General features: G+C 39.2%; 1 protein-coding gene across 1 annotated transcript in view; it reads left to right on the top strand.

The window, feature by feature from the left end:
- The window catches only part of LOC122789795 (adhesion G protein-coupled receptor E3-like), a 1074489-nt gene that overhangs the window by 995998 nt on the left and 62978 nt on the right, over positions 1-15513 (top strand). Inside the window, exon 11 of the mRNA XM_044057237.1 lies at positions 3449-3515. Within this exon, the coding sequence (XP_043913172.1) occupies positions 3449-3515 (67 nt within the window). The remainder of the gene's footprint in view (positions 1-3448; positions 3516-15513) is intronic.

Here is a 15513-nt window from a genome sequence, read left to right as displayed (position 1 = left end):
AACATGAAGCAGTCAACCACTGATGACATATGGCACACCATGCATGAGAACTGCAGCTGAATGTATGACACTGCATGGAATTAATACAATTTTAAAAGACAGATTTTTTTCATTTATTTTGCAGGCTCTCCGAGATTTCTAGACTAAAGGCTGAATTTCATCCCTTAATGAAAAAAAATTACACTAAATATGATGGAGCTGGCTGTCTGACACCCTGGTCCTGTCCAGAATACACTGTGAATACACTCCCAGCAGGGAGTGAGAGAAATGAAAGGGTATGGCCCATTCACCTCTCTCAAATGAGAGGGAGGGGCATACCTCTCAGCTCTACAGATTTTCACAGAATGTCCAAATTTTTTGCCTTATATTTTTAATCTGTTTCTCAGACTTGTGATTTTCTGGCAAATCACTAACAAATCTTTGTGGGATGAAGTCAGAAAATAATTACATGAGTTTCATACTTCATACCCTTCAGAAAATTCATGCCAGTGCAAAACCTCTAAGTTTGTAAGAGCAATATTTAAAAAGTGTCCCTATTTTCAGGTCTCTGTCCCCCCATTACTTATGCCTCTGTCTAGATTTCTTGCTCTAAGAGACTGAGAGGTATAGGGAAGGGTTGCATGTGTTTTGGGGCACTGGGCAGTATTAACTTCCTATAGAGATCAGAGAGCTTACTGCTCCTACCTCAAGGGGTGGGCAAGGATGTGTAGAAGGAACACCCCTTGCAGAAGTGAGAGGTTATCCTTTGCTGTCATCCCATTAAATGCCCCTCATCTACACCTTGCTAGGTGCATGCATGCATTAGGGATGGTGGAAACCAAAGAAGAAAAACATGAACCACACCTGATGCTCTCTGAATAATGGCCCTTCCCTGCCAACCCTCATCCTGATGATGAGGAACAAATGAGCCGATTGGCCATGGAGGAGGTTGATAATTGACATGTAGTTGCGACAAAAAGTGAGCAAAACAAAAGCTTTCAGCATCCATGGATATCAGATAAAAAGTAAAAAAGTCACGGCTTGGAACCAAGGTAGAAGAAACCAGCTTTATTTCGACAATGAAATCCAAAGATTCGTCGGCACCAAAATAACTCCAATTTACATCAAGCGCTTTCACCTAGGACCTCCCAGGCTTTGTCAAGATACAGACCCATCTTTTTTACTTTGCTTTTTATGTATTAAAAGTCAGTTTTTTGTTGATGTGTTGTTTTTAACAAAAGGTTTAGTGAAAGGATAGTAGGGACTACTATACATGCAATTAACATTTGCATTTTTCATGATTTTAGTTTTGATTGTTTGTAATTCTTTAGAGCTTTTAGAATTTTAAATGAGTATTCTATAACTGTAATAACACAGTCAGCAATGAATTTTTAAAGGCACTTTTTTATGTTTAAACTCACATAATATAAATGTAGGGTTGTATGGATTAGTTTAGAAATGTTAAGATTTCTTTAACTGTGTATTCATCAATTATACAATTGTTCAATTATCTCCAATGAGTTTTTAATAACAAGTGCTATAAAAGCAAAGTAAAAAAGATGGGTCTGTATCTTGACAAAGCCTGGGAGGTCCTAGGTGAAAGCGCTTGATGTAAATTGGAGTTATTTTGGTGCAGACGAATCTTTGGATTTCATTGTCGAAATAAAGCTGGTTTCTTCTACCTTGGTTCCAAGCCGTGACTTTTTTACTTTTTACTTTTTATCTGGTTTGTACAAGTTTTCAATCTTTCCTGCTATCCATGGATATCACATTGTTTATAGAAAGCTTCATTGGTTTGTTTTTCAGCCCATTTGCTAGTGTTTTGTATCCATTGCCTCAGTCTGTTGGATGAATGACATGGCTGTGTTTTATAGGCACTGCCTCGGTCTGCTGGATGAATGACATGGCTATGTTTTGTATGCACTGCCTCAGTCTGATGGATGAATGACGTGACTGTGTTTTGTATGCACTGCCTCAGTCTGCTGGATGAATGACTTGGCTGTGTTGTGTGTGCACTGCCTCAGTCTGCTGGATGAATGATGTGGCTGTATTTTGCAGACACTGCCTCAGTCTGCTGGATGAATGATGTGGCTGTATTTTGCAGACACTGCCTCAGTCTGCTGGATGAATGATGTGGCTGTATTTTGCAGACACTGCCTCAGTCTGCTGGATGAATGAAGTGGCTATGTTTTGTACACACTGCCTCAGTCTGTTGGATGAATGACGTGGCTGTGTTTTGTATGCACTGCCTCAGTCTGCTGGATGATTGACGTGGCTGTTTTGTACGCACTGTCTCAGTCTGCTGGATGAATAATGTGCTGTGTTTTGTATCCACTGCTTCAGTCTGCTGGATGAATGACATGCCTGTGTTTTGTATGCACTGCCTCATTCTGCTGGATGATTGACATGGCTGTTTTGTATTCACTGCCTCAGTCTGCTGGATGAATGACACGGCTGTGTTTAGTATGCACTGCCTCATTCTGCTGGATGATTGACATGGCTGTTTTGTATGCACTGCCTCAGTCTGCTGGACGAATAACGTGGCTGCGTTTTGTATGCACTGTCTCAGTGTGCTGGATGAATGACGTGGCTGTGTTTTGCATGCACGGCCTCAGTCTGCTGGATGAATGATGTAGCTGAACACCACATTGATGAATGATTGTAAGTCTGAAGAATGAAACTGTTGTTCCCTGTTTTTGTTTATTCTTGTGAATTTTGGAAGACAAGCTCCTGTATGACACCATGTTGTTATTGTCAGAATTAACAAAATCATTAAACAAGTATGTGATTCTGTGGTTCAATATCCCATAAAGTGATAAGTCACTGGTTGAAGTTTGGTGGGCTCTTCTAGCACAAGTCCTAGGACATTGAAACTCTTTATGTATAAAATCCAAACAGTTTTATCCTTCTGCTTATTTTATTTCACTAACCCATAAGTTAGTGAATTTCATTATGTATTTTTTTAAGATATCCACTTGAATTTTTAGGAGTCCTGCCACCAGATGGGTGGAGCTCACAATCAGGCACCCTCTCGTATTGTAATTTCAAGTATATTTACTGTAATAGGTGATGTAATAAGCACTTGTGTGAAAAATATACTGTCTTTCCATTTTTATGGTGCAGAATTATAGATGTAACTTGCATTATTTTTGATAAGTGAAGCTGTAATGATATACTGCCAAACATGAGGCACTCAAATGATTAGTATTCCTAATTGAAATCTTGTCTGCTCTCTTGCATAGCATGATTTTGGCTTTAAATATTTGTTATGATTTGACTTTACTTTGCTGGGGCAGTGAATGTATGTACTAGTCATATATTGGAATGCTGCAACAACAGACATATCACTGCACAAGGTTCAGGTAGACACACTTTTAGATGTCATAAGCTTGGTTTTGATCCCAGAGGAATTCTGTCATTTAAACTACATTAATGATTTCCTATATTGGTTCATCACTTCTTATTTTAGATGCTGGCTAAGTTGGATTAAAGGCTTTCAATGGAGTTTCGTGGGACCTGTATGTTGTGTAATCTTGGTAAGTGAGTCCATGTTGCATCAATTTTGATCTGTGGGTACAAATGAATTGTGTTATCTGTGGAAAATTTAAGTTTATTTGAGAAAAATTCAGGTCTATAACAGCCCATGGCAGCATACAGAAAGGGTTCATGTTCTCCAACATGGAAAAGTTAAGAAAAAAACTAATAAAATGTAGGACTGATTAGTGATCAGAGCACAGTAAGAAATAACTAGTCTGAGTGAGTGGCTGACATTGAGAGCTGCCATTCTCCATGGCTGGGACAGCCAGAGTCCCCTGATTAAGGATGTCACTGTATTTCCAGGCATATGCTTGTTGTAGCTGTGGTCAGGCATGCACAGCAGTATATATATAAATATGTAAGGAATAGATACTGCAGCTGTGCACGTCTGCAGCCAGGGATCACATGGCTAGGTATATAGTAACATCCACAAAAATCTGTACAGCTCTGCCAGCTGACTGTCCATGCAGGAAGCACAATGATAAATCCAGCAGAAAATCAGCACTGGAATTTGGATGTAACAAAGGCCAGTTTCTCCACAAAAGTATGCGCTTCAGTTTGAATCCCCCACCAGTCTACATGATATTTAAATAATCTCATGTCACATGAATAAGCAGCTCATAAACTTTCTGAGTTGCTATATACAATCTTGTATTTCCTGTATAAGCTTCAAAATATCCCTAGCATCCTCTTAAATTCATTATCATCATAAAACAAGTTCATTTGTTGTGACATGAAAATGGATAAAACAAAAAAATCTAAATCTCAGACAGCCAGATAAATCATGATATTTGTTGGTTGAAAATCATATTTCTTCAGCAACAAAATCAATAAAAAAGTTTAATTGAAATATTAAATTCAGAAAACCTCATTTTGACCATGGGAAAAAAGTCATAATGTACAATCTAGAGCCTCTCTTTGCTGTCCAGGATGCTAGATTTCTGATCTGTGATAACTTATGAAAAATACAACTATCAATTCCAACAAAATGTTTGCTTGTTTGCACATAAGTGAATGTTTATACAATGCATTAGATTTTTTTCTACACGTAACATCAGTCAAATATTCTCTTAAATGAAACTTGAATAGACAAGATGTCCAGCCTAAGTAGAAGGCACCACATATGCAAACTGCCAGATGTGTGATGTCAAATACTTTTGTATGCCGCGGTGGTGCAGCGGTAGTGTTGTTGCCTCACAGCAAGAGGTTCTCCCGTTTCAATTCTCGGCTTGGGTTGGGAGTGCTTTCTGTGTGGAGTCTGCATGTCATCCCCACGGTCGAGTGGGCATTCCAAAGACATGCGGTGAATGGTCTTGCCTTCGTTGAAGGTTGGGCATTGGGCTGGCAACTCAACACCATAAAAAACAACTGCCAATCATTAGCAGACCGGAGTTCCGCTGTGGCGATCCCTAACCGGGAAAAGCTGAAAGACAAACAAACAAACAAACTGGTACTAATTTATGTAATGGGAATAAAAATCTTACATATAGTGCAATTGCCACATGACCTGCATTCTGGAATCACCTGTTCATCCACTCGTTTGCTTTTATTAACAAAAAGACTTTTGGCCTTTGTAACAAATTAAATATTGACCTAGATTTTTGGCCCTTCTAAATGAAAAGGTCTTTTTTGTCAATCCTTTTGTATTTAGATAAAGTTTACATTACGTCTCTCCTCTTACCCTTTCTACTTTATGCAGCCCCAGTCCTTACTAACCTTCAATCATCTCTTTTCAGCAAACTAGAAGAAACCTACAATAAAATAACTAAATTTGCTGCAAACCTCCCCATAAATCCCACCTCTGCCTTGCTCTTAAATATTTGCAATGGCCTGAATTCCCAAAACAACTTCTCCTCCCACAACTGCATATAACTCACTCTATTCTTTATAACCCCACATCCTGTCCCTCTATCTCCAACATCATAACTCAAAAAAAACCCTGCCGTCAACTCCGCTCATCAGACAAACATCTTCTAGACATTTACAAACCATCAAAAAATATTGGCAAGTCATTATACAAATACTCAGTTGCTCACTCCTGGAACTCCCTTCCTCATAATATTCGAAGTATCCCCCATAAGTCCCAATTCAAACTGGCACTCAAGCACTACCTACAGAACACCTGGTCCTGCCCCTGTCTAGCTCCTACCTGATCCCACTTACCTTTTTTCCCAATACCACTCCCCATCCTCTCCATCGCTTCTTGCTCCTCTTCCTAGCAAATCAAACCAATCTCCCACTTCTTCTTCTTCTTTCGGCTTTTCCCAGTTAGGGGTCACCACAGCAGATCACCTGTCCTCTCATGATTGGCAGTGGAGTTTTTACAGTGTTGAGTTGCCAGCCCGGTGTCCAACCATCCACACAAGGCACACACACACTCATGCCTATGGCAAATTTAGAGTGTCCAATACACCTACAGCATGTCTTTGGGATGTGGGAGGAAACCGGAGCACCCAGAGGAAACCCACGCGATGACAGGGAGGACATGCAGACTCCACACAGAAGGCATCCCAGCCAAGGATCGAACCAGAGAACCTCTTGCTGTGAGGTGGCAATGCTAACCACTGCACCACTGCAGCCACCCTCAAACCAATCTCCCACTATGAGTACATAATTCTTTTCCTCCCTTGCACCTTCACCATTATGTTGGAACTATTCTTATGTATATTCACTTGTACAAAAACCTGTACAAAACCCTATAGTGGTGTTAACAGCTTTTAGGTGTAATAATTCTTATAACAATGTAATTTCCATGTTTTATGTTGTAATTGCAATGGGAGCTATCTGGTTTCCTTTGTGTTATAAAGTTTTATTATGATGTAATCTCTTTTTGAACATTTATAATTGCAGTTGGAGAATTTCTCCTCGGGCCTCCACTGAAAACGGGCCATTTTGGCTCAGCTGGACCAACCAGGTTAGCAAATGACAATAAATAAATAAGTCTGAGATTTAGTGTTGAGTTTCTCTTGGATGAATCTTTATGATAAATGCGCAGATATTCAGCTGACAGAGCCTTGGGGACTGATGTGGGTATTTTGATTGTTTCTGCCAGCTTAGGCTGTGTTAGTGAAAATTCACTTCATTGTGGCAGCTAAATAAAGATTACATTAAGTCTAAATTTGAATGCTAACTTTTTTGTTATATGTGTATAGTAAACCTTCTTTTACCACTGTGTGTTACTAAGAAAGAAATACCCTAGGAGTTACTATGTAATTTCCCAACATGAGGACCTTTGAATCTAACTCTTAAATGCAGCTACCCCAGTCATGGGTGATGAAGCCAGATCCTCAAGCTGCTGGAATGAAGACACTCATAGTTGTGAGTAAGGAAAGCAAAGATGAAGTAAGTTGAGGTGAAACTCAATTAAGAGCTGCTTCGATGAAGCCCTCCAGGTGATCTAAGAGGGATGACCCTCAGCAAGCCCAAAGAAAAACATGCTAAAATACTTTGCAAAATAAAGTGGAAAGTTTTTGATACAAAATTAAATGTCACTAGAAATTTTCTAGCATTTTTCTAGATCTATCAAAACACTGAAATATGTAACTTGTGCAGTTGTCACTGGAAACATATCTGAAAATAGCCACCTGGAAATGTAACCGCCTTAAGAGTTACTGAATTGCATCCATTTATAAGTAAACTGATTCAGGCACAGTTTATGCTCCTCCTCCTCACATCATCGATGAGGTCATTTTTCGTATACATGTATCTATTCATGTATTATTTATATGTCATATCCTTCTCAGTATGTAAATATTGACATTGCCGGCATCCTGCTTGGTAGGGCTCATTTGTATTAGAGCTGGAGAGAAATTTTTTACAAAACAAAACAAAATGCAATATAAGAAAGAAAATCTAAGAGTAGAAAGGTATAAAACAATAAATCAAAGGAGCAAGTACAAGGCATACAAATTATGGGAATACATTCATTTGAGTGACCAACCTTTCCTCAATCGGTTATACACCAACTCTAAATGTCAAATTTCTCAGTGGCGAACGGTTGGAATGTTGTACAAAACACCGAATGTGACATTTCTGACCACTCTACCACCTAAACAAGCACTACTATGGGTCAAAAAGGGGGGATATTTTGCATTTTGCAACAATTGCATTCGCAATTATGAGAACTTGCTGCACTGCTTCCGAACATTTTCCAATCAGCCATCCACCGGCCGATCAAATGAATGTATATCAAATTATGACATGGATAAAGAATTGTCATAATTAACATAAGATAAATAACAAAAAGTTCACTGCAGTGGAGACAAAATGTCAATGTAGGCCCTAGGCATGTATGGCATGTGTATCCTTTACAAGAGTGAAGCAGATGAAGCCTTGTGGGAACAGGTGTGGCACATCATGCTGCAGTGGGCAGCCACAGTAGGACACAGAACAGGTATGTTACAGGGTCACCATTATCGATACTGCTTGTCAAGATGAAGGCACAGGAAATAGCCAGGGACAAGTCCTCATTTGAAAGCAGGCCACCAGCATAGAGGCATCTCATGAAAGTGGAGGAGTTCCTGGTAACCCTGACTGGGGCAGGAAAGAGAGCCCCAAAACTAGCATTAACCTGATCATAGTTGCTAGGCTTATGATGTTTGCCTAAGTTTCTGTAAGTTAGGATGTTTTACCACTGTTGTAAGCTGTTCACATGTGTGAAGTTATTCATCAGAACACATAATCCATAGCTGCCCACTAGGTACACTGCAGCTGCAAGTGCACCAGCCTGCAACACTGGTATGTATGCACTCATCTGTTATGCAAGCAAATGATACAAACCAGTATGAGATCCACTCTTTATGCCATCAGTGGTTTCAATGGTGGGTGGGGGGGGTCCAGCACAACAGGTAGGCACATGCCTAATGTTAGCAGGTATGCTTTGGCTGACTGTACTAGTACTGCACATGGCACTTTCCAGTGACACACTAGCATTGCAAGCAAGGCTAACATTACAGCATACCACACATTCCCCACAAAATAAAATTGTGGTAGAACAGCAAGCGGACCCTCCAAAATTCCATGTTTAGAGCTGGACATCATGTCAGTGTTACCATTCAAGGAAAGAAGGATGCAAGTGGGCTTCACCACCATGATTCAGGGTAATTTCCTGACCTTGTTGCAACATTTGACATCAATCTGTGGATGTGCAGGTCATTTATCCAGTCACACAGTCACCACATGTGTCATGACAGAGTTTGTAAGTGTGCTACATTGTCTGCATGAAAAAATGCAACCACTGTATTGTCTGCGGGACAACTTGCACCACCTGCAGACTGACACATTATACAGAGACAATGAAAACATCCCTGTTGACAGCCAGGTTGGCTATTTGGCATCCATTGTTATAACCCTGAGGATAATAGTAAATACCCACTGCGACTGTGTCAGGGCATGAATGTATGATGCAAAATCACAGACCAGGCTTACAAAGATGGCAACCAATGTATCAGAAACTGCATCACAGACACTTCTGGCTATATCTGCCTCCACTAATAGATGTGGTCACTCAATGTCTCTTGGGAATGTCTCTTTGGATCCACCATCCCAATCCCCAGTTGACATATCAAATGAATCAACTAAATATGTAACATCTTGTAGCATGTATGCTGCCCTTCTCCTGAGTTCTCACACAGGGAGCCACTACCCCTCCTGCAGCATACACTGCTGAGCCACATTGTACACCTAGCCAGCATTCATAGCATGACATAAAAGTTCTATCCTAATGGTGAAGGAAGTGATCACATACTTCAGTGAATTACTACCCACATAAGTGGTTACCACATCCTTTTCCTCCCAAAACCCTTAGAACAATGGTAGCACTGCTGTCTCCTGACAGTGTGCCCCACCCTACCTGTGCAAATAATAATTACTGTGCTCTGGCCACTAATCTGTCCTGCCTGTGTAAAGTACCATCTGATGCACAGCATGACCAGTCAGTTCACTTGAATGCATCACCTGGATGTATTATTGCATGCATTAGTCTTATTCTGTGTTGCCGTTGTTGTGGTCCATCATGGTGGACTTGATGCCACCTCTTTACTAGTGCTGCTGTATATTGAGCCCACCTCTAACTTGCATGGGAAACAGCTGTAGCCAGTTCCTCCAATGACTCCTCTCCTGACTCCTTCTCCACTGCTGTAACAGGTTTGCTGACTGGTACTGTGATGTTCCCAGATAGCATCCAAGTACTGCCATATTGAGTAACTTAGCATTGGTCGCAAATATCTTACCGCAGTTGTTAGGTATGAAATAAAATGTGCCTTCAGATGTATCCAGAAAGTGCAAGTGAAACATCAATAAATCCAAATGCACATCTGATAATAATCCATGCCTGGAATATAATGGTATTATATGCCATCTCTGTTATTGTCTGAAAGATATGGATGAGGGTCATTAGCCATGGTTCCAAGGCAAATCCTGCATCACCTTCAACAACTAGCAGTGGACACCATCATAACTGACCTTCTGCCTTCATCCTTATGAACAGCATAGGCAGGAATCTCTGGCTGTCATTGTGTGCACCTACTAACTAGATGACTCTATGGAAATCATCCTGGATGAAATACTGGTAGAGTTAATATGTTTGCCAGATGTGGGAAGCATGGAAAATGCCTTAATGGCACATATACGCATTATATATTGGAGACAAAGCCAGAGAGGCAAGATTACGTTGGTTTGGACATGTGCTGAGGAGGGAAGAAGGGTATATTGGGAAAATGATGCTAAGAATGAAGCTGCCAGGTAACAGGAAAAGAGGAAGGCCTAAGATAAGGTTTATGGATGTGGTGAGAGAGGACATGCAGGTGGTTGATGTGACAGAGCAAGATGCAGAGGACAGGAAGAAATTGAAACAGATGATCCGCTGTGACGACTCCTAACAGGAGCAGCCAAAAGAAGCAGAAGAAGATATAAACCCTTGTGCATAGTATGCAACCTATAAATTTATAGAGGGGAAGTCCTTCCAGCTGAAATACTGTATGTCATGTGGAGCAGGTGTGGCCTTGATGGCAGTGAGGGTACAGTCAATAGTCCTTGGACATCAGAGGAATAGGATATGTTATTAAATGCCCACATGGTAGGGTTTCTGTTCATTGCTCTTTGTGGAAACCAAATATATATATTCATGTTGCAGCATCATGTCAAGGAACTGGTTTGTATTCCTGAAGTTGACACTTTTTGATACTCTTTAAGTATCCATGTAACAAAGTTGATTAATGCAACATAAAGAGCCGTATCCAGCAGAATAGGCATTCCTTGCATCCCCCTTGAGTCCATGCATAGTAGGCAAGTATCTGCTGTCTCTTTGTCCACAGTGTACCTGCTGATAGTGTCCCAGGTGTAGCGGTCAGCAGTTGGTGGTCATGTCTGCAATGCAGTGGGTCATGGCATATGGTATCACTGGCACTAAAGGTCACTAACACCTGCTGCTCTGCTAATACTGACACTGTGCTCGCAGCATCATAACACAAAGCTCCCTGTAAACTAAAAATCTTTGTGTTCATGATCCTCTCAGCTCAGTGCACAAATTTTATGCATTTCTGAATTACTCTGCCATGTTTTATTTAATCATTTGCTTATTGAGAGTCATTTGCATGCCAATATGTAGTCATTTGCATGCAGTACTATTTCTCCAGAAGCTCAGACACTCAATATGCGTCTAGGAATCATTCCTTCACTGTATTACTGGTCACTGTACGATTTCACATAACATTCTGTGCTAATTGTCTCAATACCAAACTTTATGGTTTTCCTGCTACCAACTAGATTAGTGTTTTTGGTTGCATGCTTGTTACTATAAATGAAGCGGTTTTTGGTTGCATGCTTGTTACTATAAATGAAGCGGTTTTTGGTTGCATGCTTGTTACTATAAATGAAGCGGTTTTTGGTTGCATGCTTGTGACTATAAATGAAGCGGTTTTTGGTTGCATGCTTGTTACTATAAATGAAGCGGTTTTTGGTTGCATGCTTGTGACTATAAATGAAGCGGTTTTTGGTTGCATGCTTGTTACTATAAATGAAGCGGTTTTTGGTTGCATGCTTGTTACTATAAATGAAGCGCACTCCCTTTTCAGTGTATCTTACCAATACACTGACTTTTTTTTTTTGAGACAGGCAAAATGTAGTCATTTTGCCAAACTGTAATATTTTATTCCTGCTTTCCAACCTTAAAGTGCACCTACAGCTTAGACTTGTTTCCACAACTGAAAACAGATTGAGAGATTTGTTGTATGTGAGTAAACTATTATCCTTTTGGTATACCCATAATGGAGATGTTTGTGGAGACTATAGTGCATAACAGCATGACCCTGATGTAGTCCATGTTGACTTTCAGAAGAGGAGTTGGTCAGCCGCCAAGAACAGATACGTTCAAGAACATCTGTGCTGACCACTCTAGAGTCCACCCTACCACTGAAAATATCAGCAAAGCTGATGTCATCAAGGCTTATCATATTGATTTCAAGAGGTATGCAACCTTGGACAAGTGGGCATGGTATGTCCTGGAAAAAACTGCTGTCTTCTCAATTAACAGGGAGGCCATTAAAGCTTACATAGACATGGAAGGTGCATACTTTCTGAACTATAACAAAGTAAAAATATAAATAACTGCTTTCTGGGGTTGGTGTGGATTCTAAAATAGAAACTATAAAATTTCATAACTGGAAATTTAACACCAATGAATGGTAACAGCTCAAATATCTGATTTTAAAAAGTGTTATAAACATTTTGTCAAGAACACAAGTAAATAGCAAAAACAAAATGATTGTTTTATTAACTGTTGACAAATTCGATAGGGCACTTGCAGTTTATGGAACTGTAGTTTTCAGAGTAGTTCTAATACTAATGCCTTCAGACTAGTGCTAATGTAAGATTGTTAGATAATGAAGCCTTATTTAGAACTCAGCAGTCTAAGATCGCAACTAGAAATGTAAAATCAGCAAGTATAATAAATGTTTCAACTGTGGGAAGAAAGGGCACATTGCTGAAAATGTATAACTAATTATGCTGTGCCTTAAAGAAATTTGAACAATGAAAATGTGAAAGTTGTCCCTTTCAGAAATGTAATTGCTAAGAAATGTGTTAATAATGAACCTGTATGATTAGATTGTGATAAAATAATTACTAGAGCAGAAGAGACAGCCTATTGCTTCCTTATGTCACGATTAAGTTCGCTAAATGTTGAATCAGTCAGATATATTGCCAGTGTATTATGCATAAGATATATTTTCCATGTCAAACTTGAAGTTACTTAGCTGTTGCAGAAGACAGGGTGGTACCAGCTCTCTAACTGAATACAAGAATACAGTGCCTTCTACAGTATCATAAGCTCAGCCTATTTTATGAGATAGTTAATAAATACTGACTATTATGCTATTTATTTACTGAAATTGTATTATAACATTTATTGTAAATATTGATTGCATTAAATATGATACCTTGGAGCTCCAGGCTGGGCCTCCACTGAAAAAGGGTACTTTTCTGGTAAACAACTGTCAATAACTAATTTACATTATAAAATGAATCAGAGGTCATGCTAATCCATAGTAACAAAGGAGTGTCCACATTTATTCTGTTACTAGGAAATATGTAATTGTGATTTAGTAATTTAAAACAAAAAAAATTTCACTGCAAATGTTTTATCCTTTGTAACTTTTGTGGACTTCTTTGCTGGCATGTTCCTTAAGTATCCGAATTGTCCAAGGATCCCAAAAGCATATTACACAATTATTTTGTGTCATCCTGACTTATAATTGCACTAGGAAAAACTATAAAACCCGTTTTAAAGAGACAGGTAAATATTAAATCTCACATAAAATAGCAAGACTTCAATGTAAACATAACAGTGAATAGGAAAAAAATTGTCAGGATTGCTAGTATTCGTGAGCATGGTCAAACCTTTCAAGGAATCCTGTGCCTTCAGTCATAAAACCTATGACAAGAAAAAGGCACAAATAATGTATTTATGAAGGCAAGAAAGAATATGCCATAACACACACAGAAATTCAAACATTGTCGGGAAAAGTACTGTTCTGTAGCCTTAATATCTAATGTAACACATGATGTAATAGTCAAGACTTCCCCCATTTCATGACACTGGAAATTGTGGAGGGAGGAAGCTCAGCTGGATACTCTGTGGCCTGAAAATACCTCAAGCAAAAATGGAGGGTATTTGGGTAGATGGCAGAGAAGAACTTCTGCATTATCAGAAAATTCCAGTCATTTAATAAATAAAAGAATTCGCTACAGATTGGGTGGAACCCTTAGTGCATAATGCAAAACCTTGCTAAAGATTCCGGTCATAATTTAGTGAAGAATGCCTTGTGGAGACACAAATGGAAAACACACAGTTCTAACCTCAGTGAAAAAAGAAAAGGGAAGTTGAAGAGATCCCTAGATTTCCCTCATAAGTTTAAAATGGAGGGCTAGTCAGAAACAGGACTTTTAGCAGCAGGAACTTGCAAAAATAGAAGATACTGAGGTAAAAGTTAAGAAACTGCCAAAAGCAGAAGAAAAGTGTTGTGTTGTCTGGAGTTGCATTTTGTAGATGAAGAAATAAAAGAAAAAGAAGAAACAGCTACATCCAGTATTCATTGGTGAAGAAGTTAAATTCAGGTCAGTATACTAACAAAAATGCGCTTGACCTGGCAAATTTGCATTTAAGCAATGAAAACTTTATGAAAGCAATGCATTAAGCTGAGGCAGCATTAGTTACCCCTGACTTTGCTAAGCCTTCTAGTGCCTATACAGATCTGTCTGAGGTAAAGAAAGGCGCTGAATTTCATCAAGAAATGTATAATGAACAATACCCGGTTTGCTATCTTAGCAGAATTTTGAGGAGGATTGCAGAGAGAAGATGTTCTGTCAGTGAGCGAGAGTGCCTCACCATACCTCTCAACTACTTAGAGCAAGAAATCTGGACAAAGCCATAAATAAAAGTGGGACGAAGGCCAAAAAATAGGGACGATTTTTAAATATTGCTCTTACAAACTTAAAAAGTTGATAGAATAATAGGTTTTTCTTTAGTATGAATTTTCTGAAAGGTATAAATTCTGAAACTCAAATGTCTGTCATTTTCTAACTTTAGATTTGCCACTAATTTGCCAGAAAACCACAAATTTATGTAAAACGGGCAATAAATATGAGGCAAAAATCTGGACATTGTGTCAGAATCTGTACAGTTGAGCAGTATGGGCCTCACCATTAAATGGTCACATACTGTTTTGCTGTGCTATTTATTAGCACAAATCTCAGGTTAGTCATGGACCATGCCCCACAGCAATGGTTACACTGGAAGAAAAAAGCAATTCCTCAGAGCTACTCTTGGTTTGGCTACTTTGCCTGAGAGTTGGAGAATCTGCAGCAATTTAAATCCATCCACTCTTAAAATAATGAAAATCAGTATAATTTTGTACTTCTGCTGATAATTTTTATTGTTATTTCATAAGAATATTGTATTAATTGCTACATTTTTTTGCACTTTAGTAGAGTTTTAAAACTGAACTGTTTCCACTGCTGCTGTAGTACTTAATTAAATCTGCTAGTTTTACAGGACAGTAATATCTAGATTGTGTGATTTCCTTGCACTTGAGCTCTAAAACCAGCATTTTTAAACTAAGAGGGTTTTCTGACTGCACTCTTGTGGCAGAAGTATACTGTAGCAAACCTATCTGAGTTGGAGGCTGCTGGCTGAAAGCTTGTTGTGTGCTTTCTTGATTGGTCTGCTGTTGTAAAACTTGTTTTTCTGATTCTATATAAACCTAGTGTTCATGCTAAGCTGCTTTCCACACAGCATCGGTTAGCAGTGCCCTGTATAGATGCAGACACTATCAAGTTGAAATTACCATTAGAGTAACTATCTCTGCAACCTTCCCCAGTCTTCCTGCTGCTCTAGGAGCTTCTGAGTTGTGTGCAGAGCAGTGGCACCTTGTTTGATTTCTGCAGTTCACACTGAATATAGTGCCCATTCTTCACCCGTGTGCTATCATCCCAGTCAAGTAA

Source organism: Protopterus annectens, chromosome 15.part0, assembly GCF_019279795.1.
Source record: "Protopterus annectens isolate FY-2018-M chromosome 15.part0, PAN1.0, whole genome shotgun sequence".
NCBI lineage: Eukaryota > Metazoa > Chordata > Ceratodontiformes > Protopteridae > Protopterus > Protopterus annectens.
This window is presented reverse-complemented; position numbering and strand designations above follow the sequence as displayed.